General features: G+C 32.0%; 2 protein-coding genes and 1 pseudogene across 6 annotated transcripts; 2 read left to right on the top strand and 1 right to left on the bottom strand.

Annotated features, from left to right (window-relative positions):
* The first annotated feature begins 1,261 nt into the window (after positions 1-1,261).
* LOC113870211 lies at positions 1,262-4,000 on the top strand (annotated as a pseudogene).
* Positions 4,001-8,541: 4,541 nt separating this feature from the next.
* LOC113868632 (vesicle-associated protein 1-2-like) lies at positions 8,542-12,451 on the top strand. Of its 5 annotated transcripts, none has more exons than XM_027504392.1 (8): positions 8,542-8,749; positions 8,857-8,927; positions 9,111-9,192; positions 9,290-9,405; positions 9,498-9,662; positions 9,763-9,813; positions 10,455-10,532; positions 11,836-12,451. In XM_027504392.1, the coding sequence occupies exons 1-8, from the start codon at positions 8,698-8,700 to the stop codon at positions 11,944-11,946; spliced, it is 726 nt and encodes a 241-aa protein (XP_027360193.1). In that variant the 5' UTR covers positions 8,542-8,697; the 3' UTR covers positions 11,947-12,451. The 5 variants fall into 5 exon arrangements, with proteins under 5 accessions (XP_027360193.1, XP_027360195.1, XP_027360194.1 ...); XM_027504394.1 differs by having other exon boundaries at positions 9,498-9,647; positions 11,836-12,384; XM_027504393.1 differs by lacking the exon at positions 9,763-9,813 and having other exon boundaries at positions 9,498-9,645; positions 10,372-10,532; positions 11,836-12,387.
* Positions 12,452-14,699: 2,248 nt separating this feature from the next.
* On the bottom strand, positions 14,700-15,022 carry LOC113869831. Its single transcript, XM_027506324.1, has one exon. The coding sequence runs from the start codon at positions 14,984-14,986 to the stop codon at positions 14,813-14,815; it is 174 nt and encodes a 57-aa protein (XP_027362125.1). The 5' UTR covers positions 14,987-15,022; the 3' UTR covers positions 14,700-14,812.

Raw genomic sequence — 15,022 nt, 5'->3', positions numbered from 1 at the left:
TACTGTTATATTAACATTTTATCAGTGTGGTTCTACAGAATTCTACCAAAAATTAGTTGATGTACGTGAGAAAAATTAACACATCCTAGAATGCCTAGACAGGGTCATTTTCATGAAGTTTTAAGAGTTGAATGATCAGATTGAATTGATCATGTTACGATAATCACACGACTTATTAAAATAATTTAAGTTTAAAACAATTTATCAGTTTGAGGTACTTTGGGACGTGTAACAACTCTGTCGCAGAAACAGCATGGACTAACACTACACATATTTCGCCATGCCATGGCATGCTTTTTCGCTGCGAAACGAAAAATCAAATGGGCTTTTCCAACTTCGGATCAAATTGTGGCTTCTTCTATCCTTAGCCATCTAAGACCTTAATGAACCTTGGAAAACATATTTTAACCACCAAAATTAATAGATTTTGAATTTGTCTTATATAAGAAGAATAATATTTAAATCTTATTTTACTAAGTGAGGTCTACTAAATAGATTAGATCGCACTGTTAAATTTAATCATTTAAAATTTCAAATATTAGGTTAATCGAAAGGTTTCTTTAATACTCATTAAAAAAAAACTTTTTTGGCTATAAAATTAACACTTGATAAATATCAATTAAAGTAATGTCCATCATATTATTATATATATTATTTGTTGATTAACTACCACTGAATAGAACTTTTACTCTTATAAGTGTTAGCGGGAGACAACCTTTTATATGTCCACAACGAAATATGGCAAGCCAAACTAAAGCAAGGCATTGATTGATGACCCAGGTTCTCTTTACCAAGTTAATTGCTTTAATTCATCGTGTATTATTATTGGTCACTGATCCCATTACTTGGTGCTTTTCGGTTATGCCATGAAAAGGCACACGTATCTTTGTGAAATTCACGATTCCTTGTGTGTTGCGAAGTTTTCTATTCTTTTGGTCTTGTCCGGCTCCTTTCATTACTCTCATCATTAACTTTTGGGACATTAAATCAGTCTTGTAATCTTGTCAGTTTCATAGTTCTTCGTTTTGGATACCCAGAGTTAATAACACGAAACACTCAATTCATACGAATAATTCTAAATCTTCTTACCTTTTATTCTTACAAATCTTTCTAATTATTAAATAAAAAGTATTTAATATATTTTATGTTTTCAACCTAATAATCAGAACATCTTCGTTTAATACTTTTATAAAGTAGTAATAGGATACACCAAAGCTCAGTCCATTTTCCATACTCATTCTAATCTTTCTCCTCAATTATCATGGCTCTTCTACCAACCTGCCCCTCTTCCTTCACTTATAGATTCAGTTATGATTTGTTCATCAGCCTTAGGGTTTTAGATACGCGTCACGGTTTCACCGGTCATCTCTACAAAGCGCTTTGTGACAGTGGAATCCACACCTTCATTGACGCTGAGGAGCTTCAAAAAGGAGAGGAAATCACACCATCACTTCTCAAGCAACTGAAGAATCCAGGATTGCCATCGTCGTGCTCTCTAACAACTATGCATCTTCATCGTTTTGCTTAGATGAACTTTCCGACATTCTTCACTGTGTTAACCAAAAAGGTCGATTAGTTTGGCCTATTTTCTATATGTGGATCCTTCCCAAGACAACAAACTGGGGCCTATGTAGAAGTATTAGCTAAGCCCGAAAAGAACTTCATGGATAACAAGGAAAAGGTCAAGAATTGGAGGAATGCTCTTCAACAAGTAGCTAAAGTTATCTGGCTGGCATATCAAGCTTGGATACGTTCTTATTATGTCATGTTATTTACGTTCTATATGTCTAATTATTATGCCTTGACTTATAGTAATCACTATTACAAACACATGCATGATGCATAAGCATATGACTTCACTTCTTTTATTGGATATAGGGATGGATATGAACACGAGTTTATTGGAAAGATCGTTCAAGAGGTCTCAAGAAAGATCATTCGTGTTCCTTTGTCTGTTGCTTAATATCCAGTTGGGTTGGAGTCTCGCGTGCCAGAAGTAATTTCTCTTTTCGATATTGGGTCTAATGATAAAGTTCACATGGTATTGGTGTCATAGGTAAAACGACCCTTGCTCTAGCAGTTTATAATTCAATTGCAGATCATTTTGAAGGTTTATGTTTTCTTGAAAAATCAACAAAACATGGAGTACTACATCTCCAAAAGATCCTTCTTTCTATAACACTTGGAGAGAAAAAAAAGAGTTAATAAATCTCAGTGAAGGAATTTCAATAATAAAACATAGACTCCAGCACAAAAGCTTCTTTTGATTCTAGATGATGTCCACAAGCGGGAGCAGTTACAGGCTATTGCTGGAAGAGGCGATTGGTTTGGTCATGGCAGTAGATTCATTACACCAATCGAGACAAACAGTTGCTAGCTTGTCTGTTGAAAGAACATACGAGGTGGGAGAGTTGAATCAGAAAGATGCTGTTGAATTGCTCAAACGGAATGCTTTCAAAGCTGATAAAGCTAGTTCGAGTTATGTGGATGTTTTAAATCGTGCAATCACTTATGCTTCTGGGCTTCCTTTAGCTTTGGAAGTAATAGGATCTAACTTGCTTTAAAAGGGCATAGAAGAATGGAAATCTGCATTAGCCAAGTAGGAAAGAATTCCTCATAAAGACATCCTACAGATACTTGAAGTGAGCTTTGATGCTTTGGAGGAAGAAGAGCAAAGAGTTTTCCTTGACATTGCATGTTGCTTCAAAGGATATGAATTGGAAAAGGTTGAAGATATACTTCAGGCTCATTATGGTGTCTCCGTGAAATATCATGTAAGAGTGTTATTTGAAAAATTTATTGTAAAGCTTCGTCAGAATTGCTTTGGTCGTGTTTATGTGAAATTATATGATTTGATAGAGGATATGGGTAGAGAAATTGTCCGACGAGAGTCACCAAAAGAACCTGGAAAACGCAGTAGATTAATGGAGAGGCCTACAAGAAGATGAAAAACCTCAAAACACTCATAATTAGAAATGGCCGTTTTTCCAGAGATCCTGAACATCTTCCAAAATGTTTAAGAATATTCGACTGGTGTAAATATCCTTTCCCTTATTTACCGTCTGATTTTAGCCCAGAGAATCTTGTTATATTCAAGTTACCCCATAGTTGGTTGACATCGATTGAGTGGGTCGGGTCAAGGAAGAAGGCGAGTTTTAAACTTGAATCGGTGTGATTGTCTAACAGTGATACCTGATGTATCTGGTTTGCCAAATCTAGAAGAATTATCATTTGAATGGTGTCGAAATTTAATTGCAATCGTGAGTCTGCAGGGTTGCTGAGTAAACTCAAAATTTTGAGAGCTGGTCTCTGTGAGAAGCTTATGAAATGTCCACCCCTCAAGTTACCCTCTCTTGAATACCTGGACCTTCATGATTGTTCTAGTCTTGAATATTTTCCAAAAATATTAGTAGAGATGGAAAATATAACTAAGCTTAATTTCTTGGGGGGCGTTGGCTCTTGCATGAAACAAGTGCCACATTCATTTAGAAATATTACACGGCTTTCACAATTAGAGCTACGGAGCATTGAAAGCATTGAGTTACCAACTAGCATTTTCATGATGCCAGAGTTGACTCGTATTACTACGGAGGGATACGGCAAAGAGTGTGAGATACACCTAAAAGAGGATTATTATAAAGGTGAAAAACAAACGAGCTCAATGCTGTCAGTGTCATCAAACCTGAAATGCCTCACTTTCCTTAGATGGAATCTATCAGATGAATTTTGGACAATAGGTCTCACGTGGTTTGTTAACGTGAAAGAATTAAACCTATCTTACAATAATTTCACAATTGTTCCACAATGCATCAAAGAATACCGCTCTTTACGGAAGCTTTACTTGAATGGTTGCAAGCGGCTTCGAGAAATTAGAGGGATTCCACCAAGCTTAGAATATTTCTCTGCGGAAAATTGTGAATCCTTGACTATCTCACAGAGAAGCGTGTTGTTGGCATTAAGTCCTGTGTTGTTTGTTGATGTGAAAGAATTAAACCTGTAGTTCAATAATTTCACAATCATTCCTGAATGCATCAAAGAATGTCGCTTTCTACGAAATCTTTACTTGGATCATTGTGACCAACTTGAAGAAATTAGAGGGATTCCACAAAGCTTAAAAAAATTGTCTACATGGGATGTAATTCCTTGAGTTCCTGGTGCAGAAGCATGTTAACGAATCAGGTTTGTTTAAATTTCACTTTTTAATGTAATGTATTTGATAGTTTTTATCGTCACTAAACAAACTTATGAATTAGTTGTTGACCACTAAAAGGAATTGCATGGGCCTGGAAACACTTATTTTTGGGTGCCAAGCCCAAAAGCAGCATGGATTCCAGAGTGGTTCAAGCACCAGAGCAGTGGAAAGTCAACTTCTTTCTAGATTCGTAACAAGTTTCCTGACGTAGTTCTCTGTCTTGTTCTTCCGCCTGCATGGTTCAATGAATGTACAAATGTGACCATCAATGACAGGAGATTTCCTCTCTTTTTGAAACACGATTCCTGTTGTATGAGGTATGACCGTTTAGGTGTGTGCCTAGGCCATACATTTCTTGTTCATATGAAAAAGAATATCATAGACTTTGGCGGTATATATGGTCTGGACAGAGTGCTTAAAGAAAATGAGTGGAATCATGAGGAGGTTGCAATAAATGAGTCTTATAGAAAATTAAACTCAATGGATATTAACCAGATGAGGGTTGGAATCCATGTATTGAAAGAGAGAAGTACCATGAAGGATATTAAATTCACCAATCCTTATCAAAAGGAAAAACTAGTCTAGAATTGCCCACCACCTCCACAGCATGAGCTTACTCTCTAGAATGGAACACTTGGTTATTGCTCTCCATTTTCGTTTATGATGTCTACAAAGGGGAATGGATCAACTCTTCCAATTCATAGTATTTGTATGCCAACAAAGATAAATCATGTATATTATGTTCATGTGGTATTGCCCTCAATAATTTCCCTCCTTTTAGCCGCAAGTGTTTTACTTGTTATCACCATGGTATAAGCAACAAGATTTCTAGAAGAATTAAACTGAAATTTCAATTCAGATGCTGTGCTTTTAGGTCATCATGTTCTGCATTCTCTTCAAGTCTTTTGATTTTCAGCGTCAAACGTCATTCTTCTAGGACTTGAGATAACGAGGTGAGTTTTTGAAAAAGCTGAACCTAGTTGTTGAAAGCTAAAATATTTACTTTTTCGTTTTTATGCACATGTGGATGTTAAGAATTCGGTAAATGCATACACTTCCCTTTTGAAGTTTTCTTTTTTGAAAGAGTGTGAAGAATTACACCCTTAATGATCAATATAATCTGATTGGATTGATTTTGGTTCCAGGAGCCTTAGGCTAATATTTGCCAAAAGGATAGTGGGTGATATGTTTGGGGGTGACAAACAATTAACAATGACAGATTGGTGGGTCGTTCTCTTGTACAATGCTTCGAATATAACTTAGGGGCAATTGGCAAAGTACAAAACATTTGTTCAACATGATTGCCATGGAGCTAGCTACTTTTGCCATTTTTTGTTTGAATTTATGTAAATTGTGGGGCAGCAAACCTGAATATATTAAGTGACTGGTTCCATCAGTGCTTACCTATATATGAGTTGTGTTACCTTTCCATTGATGTAATTTGTGCAGGTGCTAGAGGTGATGAAGATAATTTTATGCAGAAACATGCCATGCTAACATAAAGTGGATCATATCAAATCTTAGTTACAGAATTTTTTTCAGTTGGTTATAATATTTTCATAACAAATTTTTATGGTAATTTTTTACAATAATAAACTTTTTATCTATTTCTTTTTTAACAAATCACTCATATTACTAGTTTTTTTCCCCCCCTCTAATCTTCTTATTTTATTTTAAGTTATAGCAAAAATTTATAAAACTTTTATACAAATAGCATTTATCTTTCTCAATTACCCTGTACACTACATACTATAAATTAATAATTTTATTGTGTCATGTACTAACTAATTTTTTTCAAAGGTTTTGTGATATAATATAATAACATTTTTAATGTATGTTTACAATGCATGATAAAAAATCAATAAATAATATTTTTTATTAAAATAATAGTATTATGTTGGCAATATATAAAAATTTTAATATTATTTCATTTTAATAAATAATTATTACATTTAAATTTTTATTATATATAAAAGATAAGATTTTGTTAACCTCGGCACTTAAAATTAATTTTAATCATCTATAAAAATTTATAAAAAAATTACATATTTTTATATTAAAGTTTTAAAAATATAATAAATATATATTTTTAATAAAATTTATTATTATAAATTGTTTATTCTTAACTTTAAGAATTAAAATTAATAAAACTTAAAAAAAATAAATTTTAAAAAATATATAAAAGTGACAAACATAAATAATGTCTATCATCGAACATATGAATAAACAAATAATGAATTGTTTTAGTTTAAGTTATGATTTCAAAATTTGTTATCCATTATAGTCTTATTTAATTTGAACATAATTATTATATAACATAACATGATAAAATAAAAAAATTATAAATGTTATTAATATTTTTTAATTAAAATTTTATTTTAATAATATATATTACCAACCTTTATTATACATGTTATTAAAATAAAACTTTAGTTTTAATAAAGTAACAAGGCAAACCCTTATATTACTTACACTTAAATTTTGTCTTAAAATAAAATAGTGGATTGATAGTATATTTGATTTCTTACGATACATGTTCATAAATCATACTCTCTCTAGTTTTTTTATAAGAAACAAAATATAATTTTTTTTAGTCTTTATTATAAGAAATAAATGATAAATTTAAGATGTATTAATTATTAAATTTCTTTTATACCTTTTTTTTATTATATTATTAAATATACAAATTACTAACTATATCATTTAATATATGGATATTTTTGAAATAAAATTTATATTTATGAAAAACATAACATGCTTAATTGCTTTCCTTAGTCCTAGTGATTTAATATTGTGTTTTTTTTATAAAAAAGACTGGAGAGAGTACTAAATAAAAATACTTGTTATACTATTCTTAAATTTAAAGAAATATTGAATACTCTATTTAAATTATACTAAGATATTAAATGATATTTATATTTTTTTTAAAGATACCATTAGTTTTATAAAAGCATGTAATACTCTTCCATTTCTCATAGCACCTTAGAATGTACCCTAAATATAACTTAGTACATTTGAATACATTTAAATCCTTTCTAACATTTTTTTGAAAAACAGAGTCATTCATTTCAGCATCTATATGCCTATGTTTATCCCTCAGCTGTGTCCCCCAACCATGAATAAAATAAAAGGCTTCCTCCAAAGAAAGTCATAACTGTCTATTCACAACCTTCGGGAAGGGCCACAATTAATCCTACCCTATGCTCACTCTCATAAATGTGTGCATTATTCCGGAGCCATGCCCAACTACCCAAATTTATTTGTATAAGCCTTTGCCTTTTTCTTTTAATCTCAAACACTGTTTTAAAATTAAAACTAAAAATCACAGTTTAAATTAAAGTTAAGATTTAGTAATTTTACATTTATTTTAATATAAACACTGTTGTAAGTTAAAAATAGTTGTGCAGTGTACAATTGAGTCTTATAAAACAGCTTTTATAGCACTGTATTTTAGGTAAATGAAGTATTTATACGTATATAGTTTTTCATTAATATTTATTTATATTTTATAAATATATTGTAAATTAAGATAAATTTATTTAATAAAAAAAATTCAATTTTACATTTAAATTAATAAATTTTATTATTATAAACATATAAAATAAAAATTAAACAAAAATTACTTTAAGTGAATCTAACCACACAATTACACACACATGTACACACGAGCATGTATGAACACACGACCTTTTAATAATAATTTTTTATTTTGATAAATATTAACTAATATTTCAATAAAAAGTAATTTTAATTTCTTAATAATTGTTATTACGATAGAGTATTGATTTTCAGCAGAGTACGCTTAGAATTTTTGTTTTTTGTTTTTTTATTAGATTATTATTATTATTATTATCGTTCATACATTATCATATTATTATAATACGATCAAATGACATATTATAATAAAATAATAAATAGTGTTATGTCTACAAAATAAAGATTTAAAATTAATAATAAATGTTATTTTGTGTATAAATTTTAATTATAATTATTTTATTATTTTGACAATTTTTTATTTAATTTTTATTCAGTTTGTATATTTTTAATCTATTTTTCTACCATGTCATTATATGTAGCTCCGCCCCCGGTATTTTTACTCAATTTTATTTCCAGTCCATTTGAATAATTTTTGTTCACTTAAGAATTAGTTAAAAGTAAAACTGATAATATTTACAAAAACTTTTCACTCATGAACGGTGTTCTAACTTTTAAGCATTTGTCTTATATTAATAATAATTTGTGTTTATAGAGTAAAATATTTGTTAGGCAAGAGAAAGGAAAATAGTGAATTAATATTATTTAGTTCGAAGGCACTTTAAAACGGGCACGTTCTCCACACCACAGAGAAAATAGAAAAGAAAAGGAAATTGAATGAGAATCCCTCCCTGTCTGCCACAATCACCATCCCATTTGCATTTCAATTTCATTTCCTTCTCGATCTTTCCGTCCATCGACAGAGCCACATTCTCAATTTCTCTTCGCAGATCCAAAATCATTGATCCGAGATGAGCACCGGCGACCTTCTCAACATCGACCCTCTCGAACTTAAGTTCTTCTGTGCGTTTGTTATGTTCTTTTTTCCGTCGATCTTTTTCTCTTCTCCTAGGGTTTGTCGCGTCTGTTTGATTTGGATTTGGATTTTGCATTCTCGTTCCATGTTTCAGTTGAGCTGAAGAAGCAGATCTCATGTACTCTTCAATTGTCAAATAAGACCGACAGCTATGTAGCTTTCAAGGTAAACCTTTCATTGCACACCCTATGCTTCCAACTCCTCGTTTCTTAATGCTTAATGTTTTTCCCCTTTGGTTTTGGAGTACGATTTGATTGTGATTGTGATTTTACCGTTGTTTTTTGTTTTCAGCGTCTCGCGAGATTCGCATGTTTGATTTCGTATTTTGATATTTTTTTTTTCATGCAGGTGAAAACGACAAATCCCAAGAAGTATTGTGTTCGTCCAAACACTGGAATTGTCTCGCCACGATCAACGTGTGATGTTATAGGTACCAAAGTGAATAGATATATTACCTTTTCGCCCTTTTACTTTCTTTTTTAAATTTATCGTTAATTAATGGCTTTGTGACATTTGGTGTTGTACAGTTACGATGCAAGCGCAAAAGGAAGCTCCAGCTGATATGCAATGCAAGGATAAGTTTCTTCTTCAGAGCGTAAAAACACCTGATGGAGCCACCCCAAAGGATATCACTGCAGAAATGGTATAATACATCAGGCTAACCACTGCAATTTCCCTTGATTCTTTTATCCTATTTATTATATTGACAAGACTCGTGCCATTGGGATTATGTAGTTCAACAAGGAAGCAGGGCATGTGGTTGAGGAGTGCAAATTGAGAGTGCTGTATATTCCTCCACCACAGCCTCCATCTCCAGTCCCAGAAGGTTCCGAGGAAGGGTCATCACCTAGAGCTTCTGTTTCCGAAAATGGAAACTTCAATGGTGCTGACTCCACGACGGTGGGTTATTGACTTGCTCCTGGTTTAGATAACCTTTCTTGTTTCTCTATAGAAGACCTAATGGTGTCAACTTGGATAACTTTCTCTTTGGGTATTGCAGGTAACAAGAGCATTTACTGAACGACTTGAGGGTCCAGAAAAATCTGCAGAGGTAAAGCAAAGCAATTTTTCGTTTTGAGTGTATATGTTATTCGTACACAATCAACATGCATTTTGATTAAGCGTACCTTTTTCAGGAAAGAATACAAAGGAGAATTGAACATGTGTCACTTGTTCAATTTACATTCTGTTGCAACTTGTTTTGACTGACTTTTTCTCTCTCTCTCTCTCTCTCTTGGGGTTGGGGTTCTGGGCTGTCATACATTATTGCTAAGATGGTGATGCAGATATACGCATTAGGATACAATCTTATGCTCTTTCTTGAAGTATACCGATCGGAAGAAAATTTCATAGCTGAGTTTTGTGCTCAGGTGTTTGGTTACTAGATATGAGAATTAGTAGTTTTAACGAGAGTAGTTATTAATGAAGATGACTTTGAAATTGAGATTTCTTGCTCTGTTGTTGTTGAAGGACTTATTTTATTTCTTTTCGTATCCCCCCCTGAAGGCATTCACTACTTTCATTGTTGAAGAATTCTCAAAATCACTCATGTAATCTTAAAAAATGGCATCAAATGCATATACATAATGTATGTACTCGTGTAATGCAGCTATTTATGTAAACAGATGGCTTACGGAAACAGATATTTATGTGCGTAGTGGCTTTATTTTGATTATGGTGGCTTTGTCACAGGCAAAAGTTCTTATCTCAAGGTTGTCTGAAGAGAAGAATAATGCAATTCTACAAAATAACAAGCTTCGTCAGGAACTGGTGAGGATTTACAAAATATATATTGATAAACTATATCACTTCATCGAACTGACCTGTGTTTCTCCTCATTTCCTGGCCGGAGAGTTAAATATGAAATATGAACTCTCTTGATCTGGAGTATTACTATTACCCTTCCTTAAGTCGGAAGTGCAGTTCTAAAACTGAAGGAAAGCACCAGATATAGTAAGAGGATAATCATATTTGTTTGGATTGGTCACTGGTTCACAAGTGAGCCTGGTGCATGTGCTGATTTTCTTGGGAAGGACTTACTTTTTTTATTCTTCTCTTTTTTAACATAATACACTTATGTATAATCTAAATAGATGAGAATGGTTTTGTTTTTGGTTTTATTTTCTCCCGTCATCCTTTGGTTTTTGCTTACTAAAATACAGTTTATGTTATTGGGGCAGTATTTGCCTTGGATATCATGCTATTTTTGTCATCTCAGCGTCTGACTTGTCATCATATGCCCTTTCTAACTATTTCTTTGGAAACCTGACTTGAACTGAAAAGTAAAAACACATTATGTTGTTTGTTAGAAGTGAAACTTGGAACCATTTAATGGTTTTTGTGAAGGTAACTTTAGGAGAGGGTCTTTGCTAGCATAGGGTTTTCACTCTTTAATTTCTTCCTAAAAATGTTTTAAGGGTGCTGAATCAATCTTTCCTTTTCTTCATTTGCTGCATTGATTATGATTATCAATTTCTTGGCACTGGGAGACCAAGGAACATAGATTTTCAGCACCAGTATTGAGTTTTTGTTGAATGAACAATTGTGTGGGAGTTGGTTATTTTTGCTTCCTGTGGTTTCATATTAATTCCATGTTAGGGACACATTTCCTGCCTATTGCTTTCTCACCCTGTTACGTTGAACTTGAAAATTGAAACAAGTCAAATGATGAGAGAATTTTTAGTTGCACATGTGATGACATTTTTTTTAAGGCTTAAATATATTTTTTGTTCTCACATTTTAGCAAGTTTTTGGTTTTAGTACTTTCAAATGATTTTTTTTTGTTTTACTTTCGACTTTTTTTTATAAATTTTTGTTTTTAGTCTCTAACATTGATCTGTTCATTGAGATTAAACAAAAATTTATAAATAAGTAGGGATTAAAAAAAAAAATCATTTAAATGTGAGGACCAAAAACATATTTAAGCTTTTTTTTAAATATATAGATCATAAGTATACGATGACAGAAGATCTTGGTATGATGTATTTGTATTAAAGCAACTGAACTAAGCAACCGATTATATATTGTTGCTTTTTAACTGGGGGAAACACTTTGATGATCTTATTACCTGCAGGATCTGCTCAGACGTGAAAGCAACAAAAATCGTGGGGGTGTCTCTATGGTCATTGTCATATTAATTGGCTTACTTGGCATATTTATGGGGTATCTCATGAAGAGGACCTAAGTATTTTCCAGATTTGATCCTTCGCCATACAGTTTGATCTTAGTTTTCTTGTTGTTCCTGACTATTCAAGTAATGATGACGAGAGGCAAAATAGATTAATTCAGCAGGTGTTGTTTTTTGTTGGGGTGGGGTCGATAATATGGACGTAGAAGAAACATTAGTTGAAAGTGTGGGTCAACGGTTTCTTGAAGAGCAGATTACTGTGTACTGACTCATGCTTTCGGTGACATGCATTCTTTTTTGTAACTTTAAGGGAAATTTGATTTCCGTGGTTCATCCAGTGACTGTTTGGAAATGTCAACAATGACCACTAATAGCATGCATATTAAGAATATGGTATGGGACATTGTGTTTACTGTTCATGAGAAGAATATTACTTTGTAGTTAGATTTCTAAAAGGCAGATAAAAGCTCATTATTTGACTTTGGTCATCACATTATCGAGCACATGTATGGTCTGGGTTATTTCCGAGGAAATGATCATTTTTTTAAGAAAAAAAGACTTTCTAAAATTTTGCAGAAACGAGTTATTTATCTAAAATAAGTTAAATCAGACGCGGATAGAGATGGAACCGTTTTGCTGTATCTTAGTGATACAGGGTATTTCACCTTTTCAGCATTTTGAGGAATTATTATTGAAAAGAACTAGTGGGCCTCTTTATTATATTTTAAAAAAATTATTTCAAACAAATTCTGTATTTGGATTTCTTTTTTGCCATGTCACCTTTTAGTTTTACACTTGCAAAGGTGTAAAACTATTTTTTAAAGGAGTTTTGTACAGTAGGCAAAAGTAAAGAGATCATGACACAGTTTAAGACATGTTAAGATTTGAAGTATTTTTGCCTTTTTTGTAGCAAAGTGGTATTATTTTTTTACATTTCAATTTGAATTTAGATGGCTAAAGATTGTTATCATGTGTTGAAATCTGGACAAGTTTTTCTTATGACACAAGCAAAAATTAGTTTGACATTGTGCTTTCCACTCCATTTGATTAGAAAAGAAAGGAAATGATAATAATAATTTTTAAAAAAATATCTTTAATTTATTCTATTATCTCTCTTCTTTTTTCTCTATTTTTACATATTTTTAAATATATTAAATTATTTATATATTTTTTATAAATAAAAAATAAATAACTTGTACATAATAAAAAAATAAATTTAATTTAATAAAAAAAAAAGTAATTTATACTTTTCTGTATGTTTATGTTATATTCTTCTTTTTATCACATTTTCATCAAACATTGAATATGATAAAAGTTTATCCTTAGTGCTCTCAACTTTTTTTTGTTTTCAAGATAAAAGTCATGTTCTATTTTGATATGAATATTCTCTTCTCTCTTTTTTTTTTTTTACGGACCTCAGCGTTTCCTATTTTTATATTCTAATATTTTAAGTGATAAGAAAATTAAGAATATAAAGTAAAATAAATTTCGTAAAGTTAAATTAAGTTAGCCAATGTCAAAGAAAAAATTATTCTAAATCTTGACACGTGGTATTAACAATTCTCAACGGAAAACTCTTTAAAAAAGAAAAATAGTTTTGCACCTACAAATTGTAAAACTAAAGTTGACATGATAGAAAACATTTTAAATAGAGAATTTGTTTGAAAATATAAATAATTTAATAAATATTTTTTTAAAAATAATAAAAACCCCTCATAGTTACCTAGAACCTATTTTTTAATCTCCAAGTGGTAAAGAAACCAAAGAAAAGCTGAATGTTTGGGGCTATTGTTTGCAGGGGCCAGAAAGGAACAGTGGTAGTACTCTCAACTGTGGAAAAGAAGAGATGAAAAACTATTTTCTGTGTTATTCCAAGGAACCGAGCAAAAGCATATATATACGGGGTCAGCTCCAAAAAATATCCTAACAGCAGTACAGAGTTAATATAAAGAATTAAAGGAAATCAAGAACAAATCAGAGACAAATCTGATGCCTATAGTTACGTTCCTAAACTTATGCGTAATACAATATTACTCCTACAATCATGGTACAGGTACATCATATTTCTGCCAATATCAACAATTGAATAAATACTTACCAATCCATATTTTATTCCAAACACAATAAATAACTATATTTTCAACAGAATAATCTGTTTTTGGTATGAATGATGGGCTCTAATTCACCCCAAATTTTGAATTTCTACAAATGTTAGATTCTGACTACCAAAACGGTCATATGCGTTGGCTACGAACGGTCTCCGTCCTTGGTTGGTACTGAAGGGAGAATAGAAGACACTACACTCTTTTATTTGGTTGCTACTGAAAAGGAAAAGGACTAGTCTCAAACCTAACAGAGAAAGTTGACATTAGTGAGGTCCTGGCTTGTATAACCCTTTTGTCCTTTGGGATAGTGTTACTGAACCGATAAAAACTAGATAAAATTCAATCAATTTACGTGCTACACAAGCTAAAGAGGTGAATATGGTTTTTCCAATAATACAAAAATTATAGCAAATGAGCAGATAGTATCCTTCAAACCAATCTCTTTAACAAAATTATAACGGAAAGTTCAAAGTTAATGGCAATTTTCAGCCTTGATTTGGTAGCCATTCCCTCGTGAATAAACAAAGATCAGTTCGTTTCCATCACAAAAGATACGAATAGTTGCAACAACAAAAAAGTTGCGGCATGCAATTCAACCCTGATAATGACTACGACAAGTAATGTTTCTCTGAAGAATTCAACCGGTCGCGCAAATTAAACGTGCAACAACAGGGCCTTTGAAACATAGGCGTTTCTCCATTCAATTAAACTTAAAGAAGAGGCAGTAAAAGTGTATAAATTTCCTAACAAACAGAAAATGAAGCACTGAGCAAGTTCGTGACAAACGCATAACAAAAAGAAAAACGAGAGGGGACAAATCAAGAATCATCGTCTTTGTTCTTGGGTTTCCTGTAAGTGTGTTCGACGTGGTTGGCCATGGAAAGGGCGGTGGAAGCGAGCTTCTTAACGTTGGGCATTTTGTAGTTTTGGGCTACGTACACACCGAAAGCTGTGCCTACAATGAACGAAAAGCTGCCTTTAATAAAACCCATTGCCAAACAAGACTCTTGAGGGTTTTGGATTTGCAG

Source organism: Abrus precatorius, unplaced genomic scaffold, assembly GCF_003935025.1.
Source record: "Abrus precatorius isolate BTA unplaced genomic scaffold, Abrus_2018 Scaffold6, whole genome shotgun sequence".
Classification (NCBI taxonomy): domain Eukaryota; kingdom Viridiplantae; phylum Streptophyta; class Magnoliopsida; order Fabales; family Fabaceae; genus Abrus; species Abrus precatorius.
This window is presented reverse-complemented; position numbering and strand designations above follow the sequence as displayed.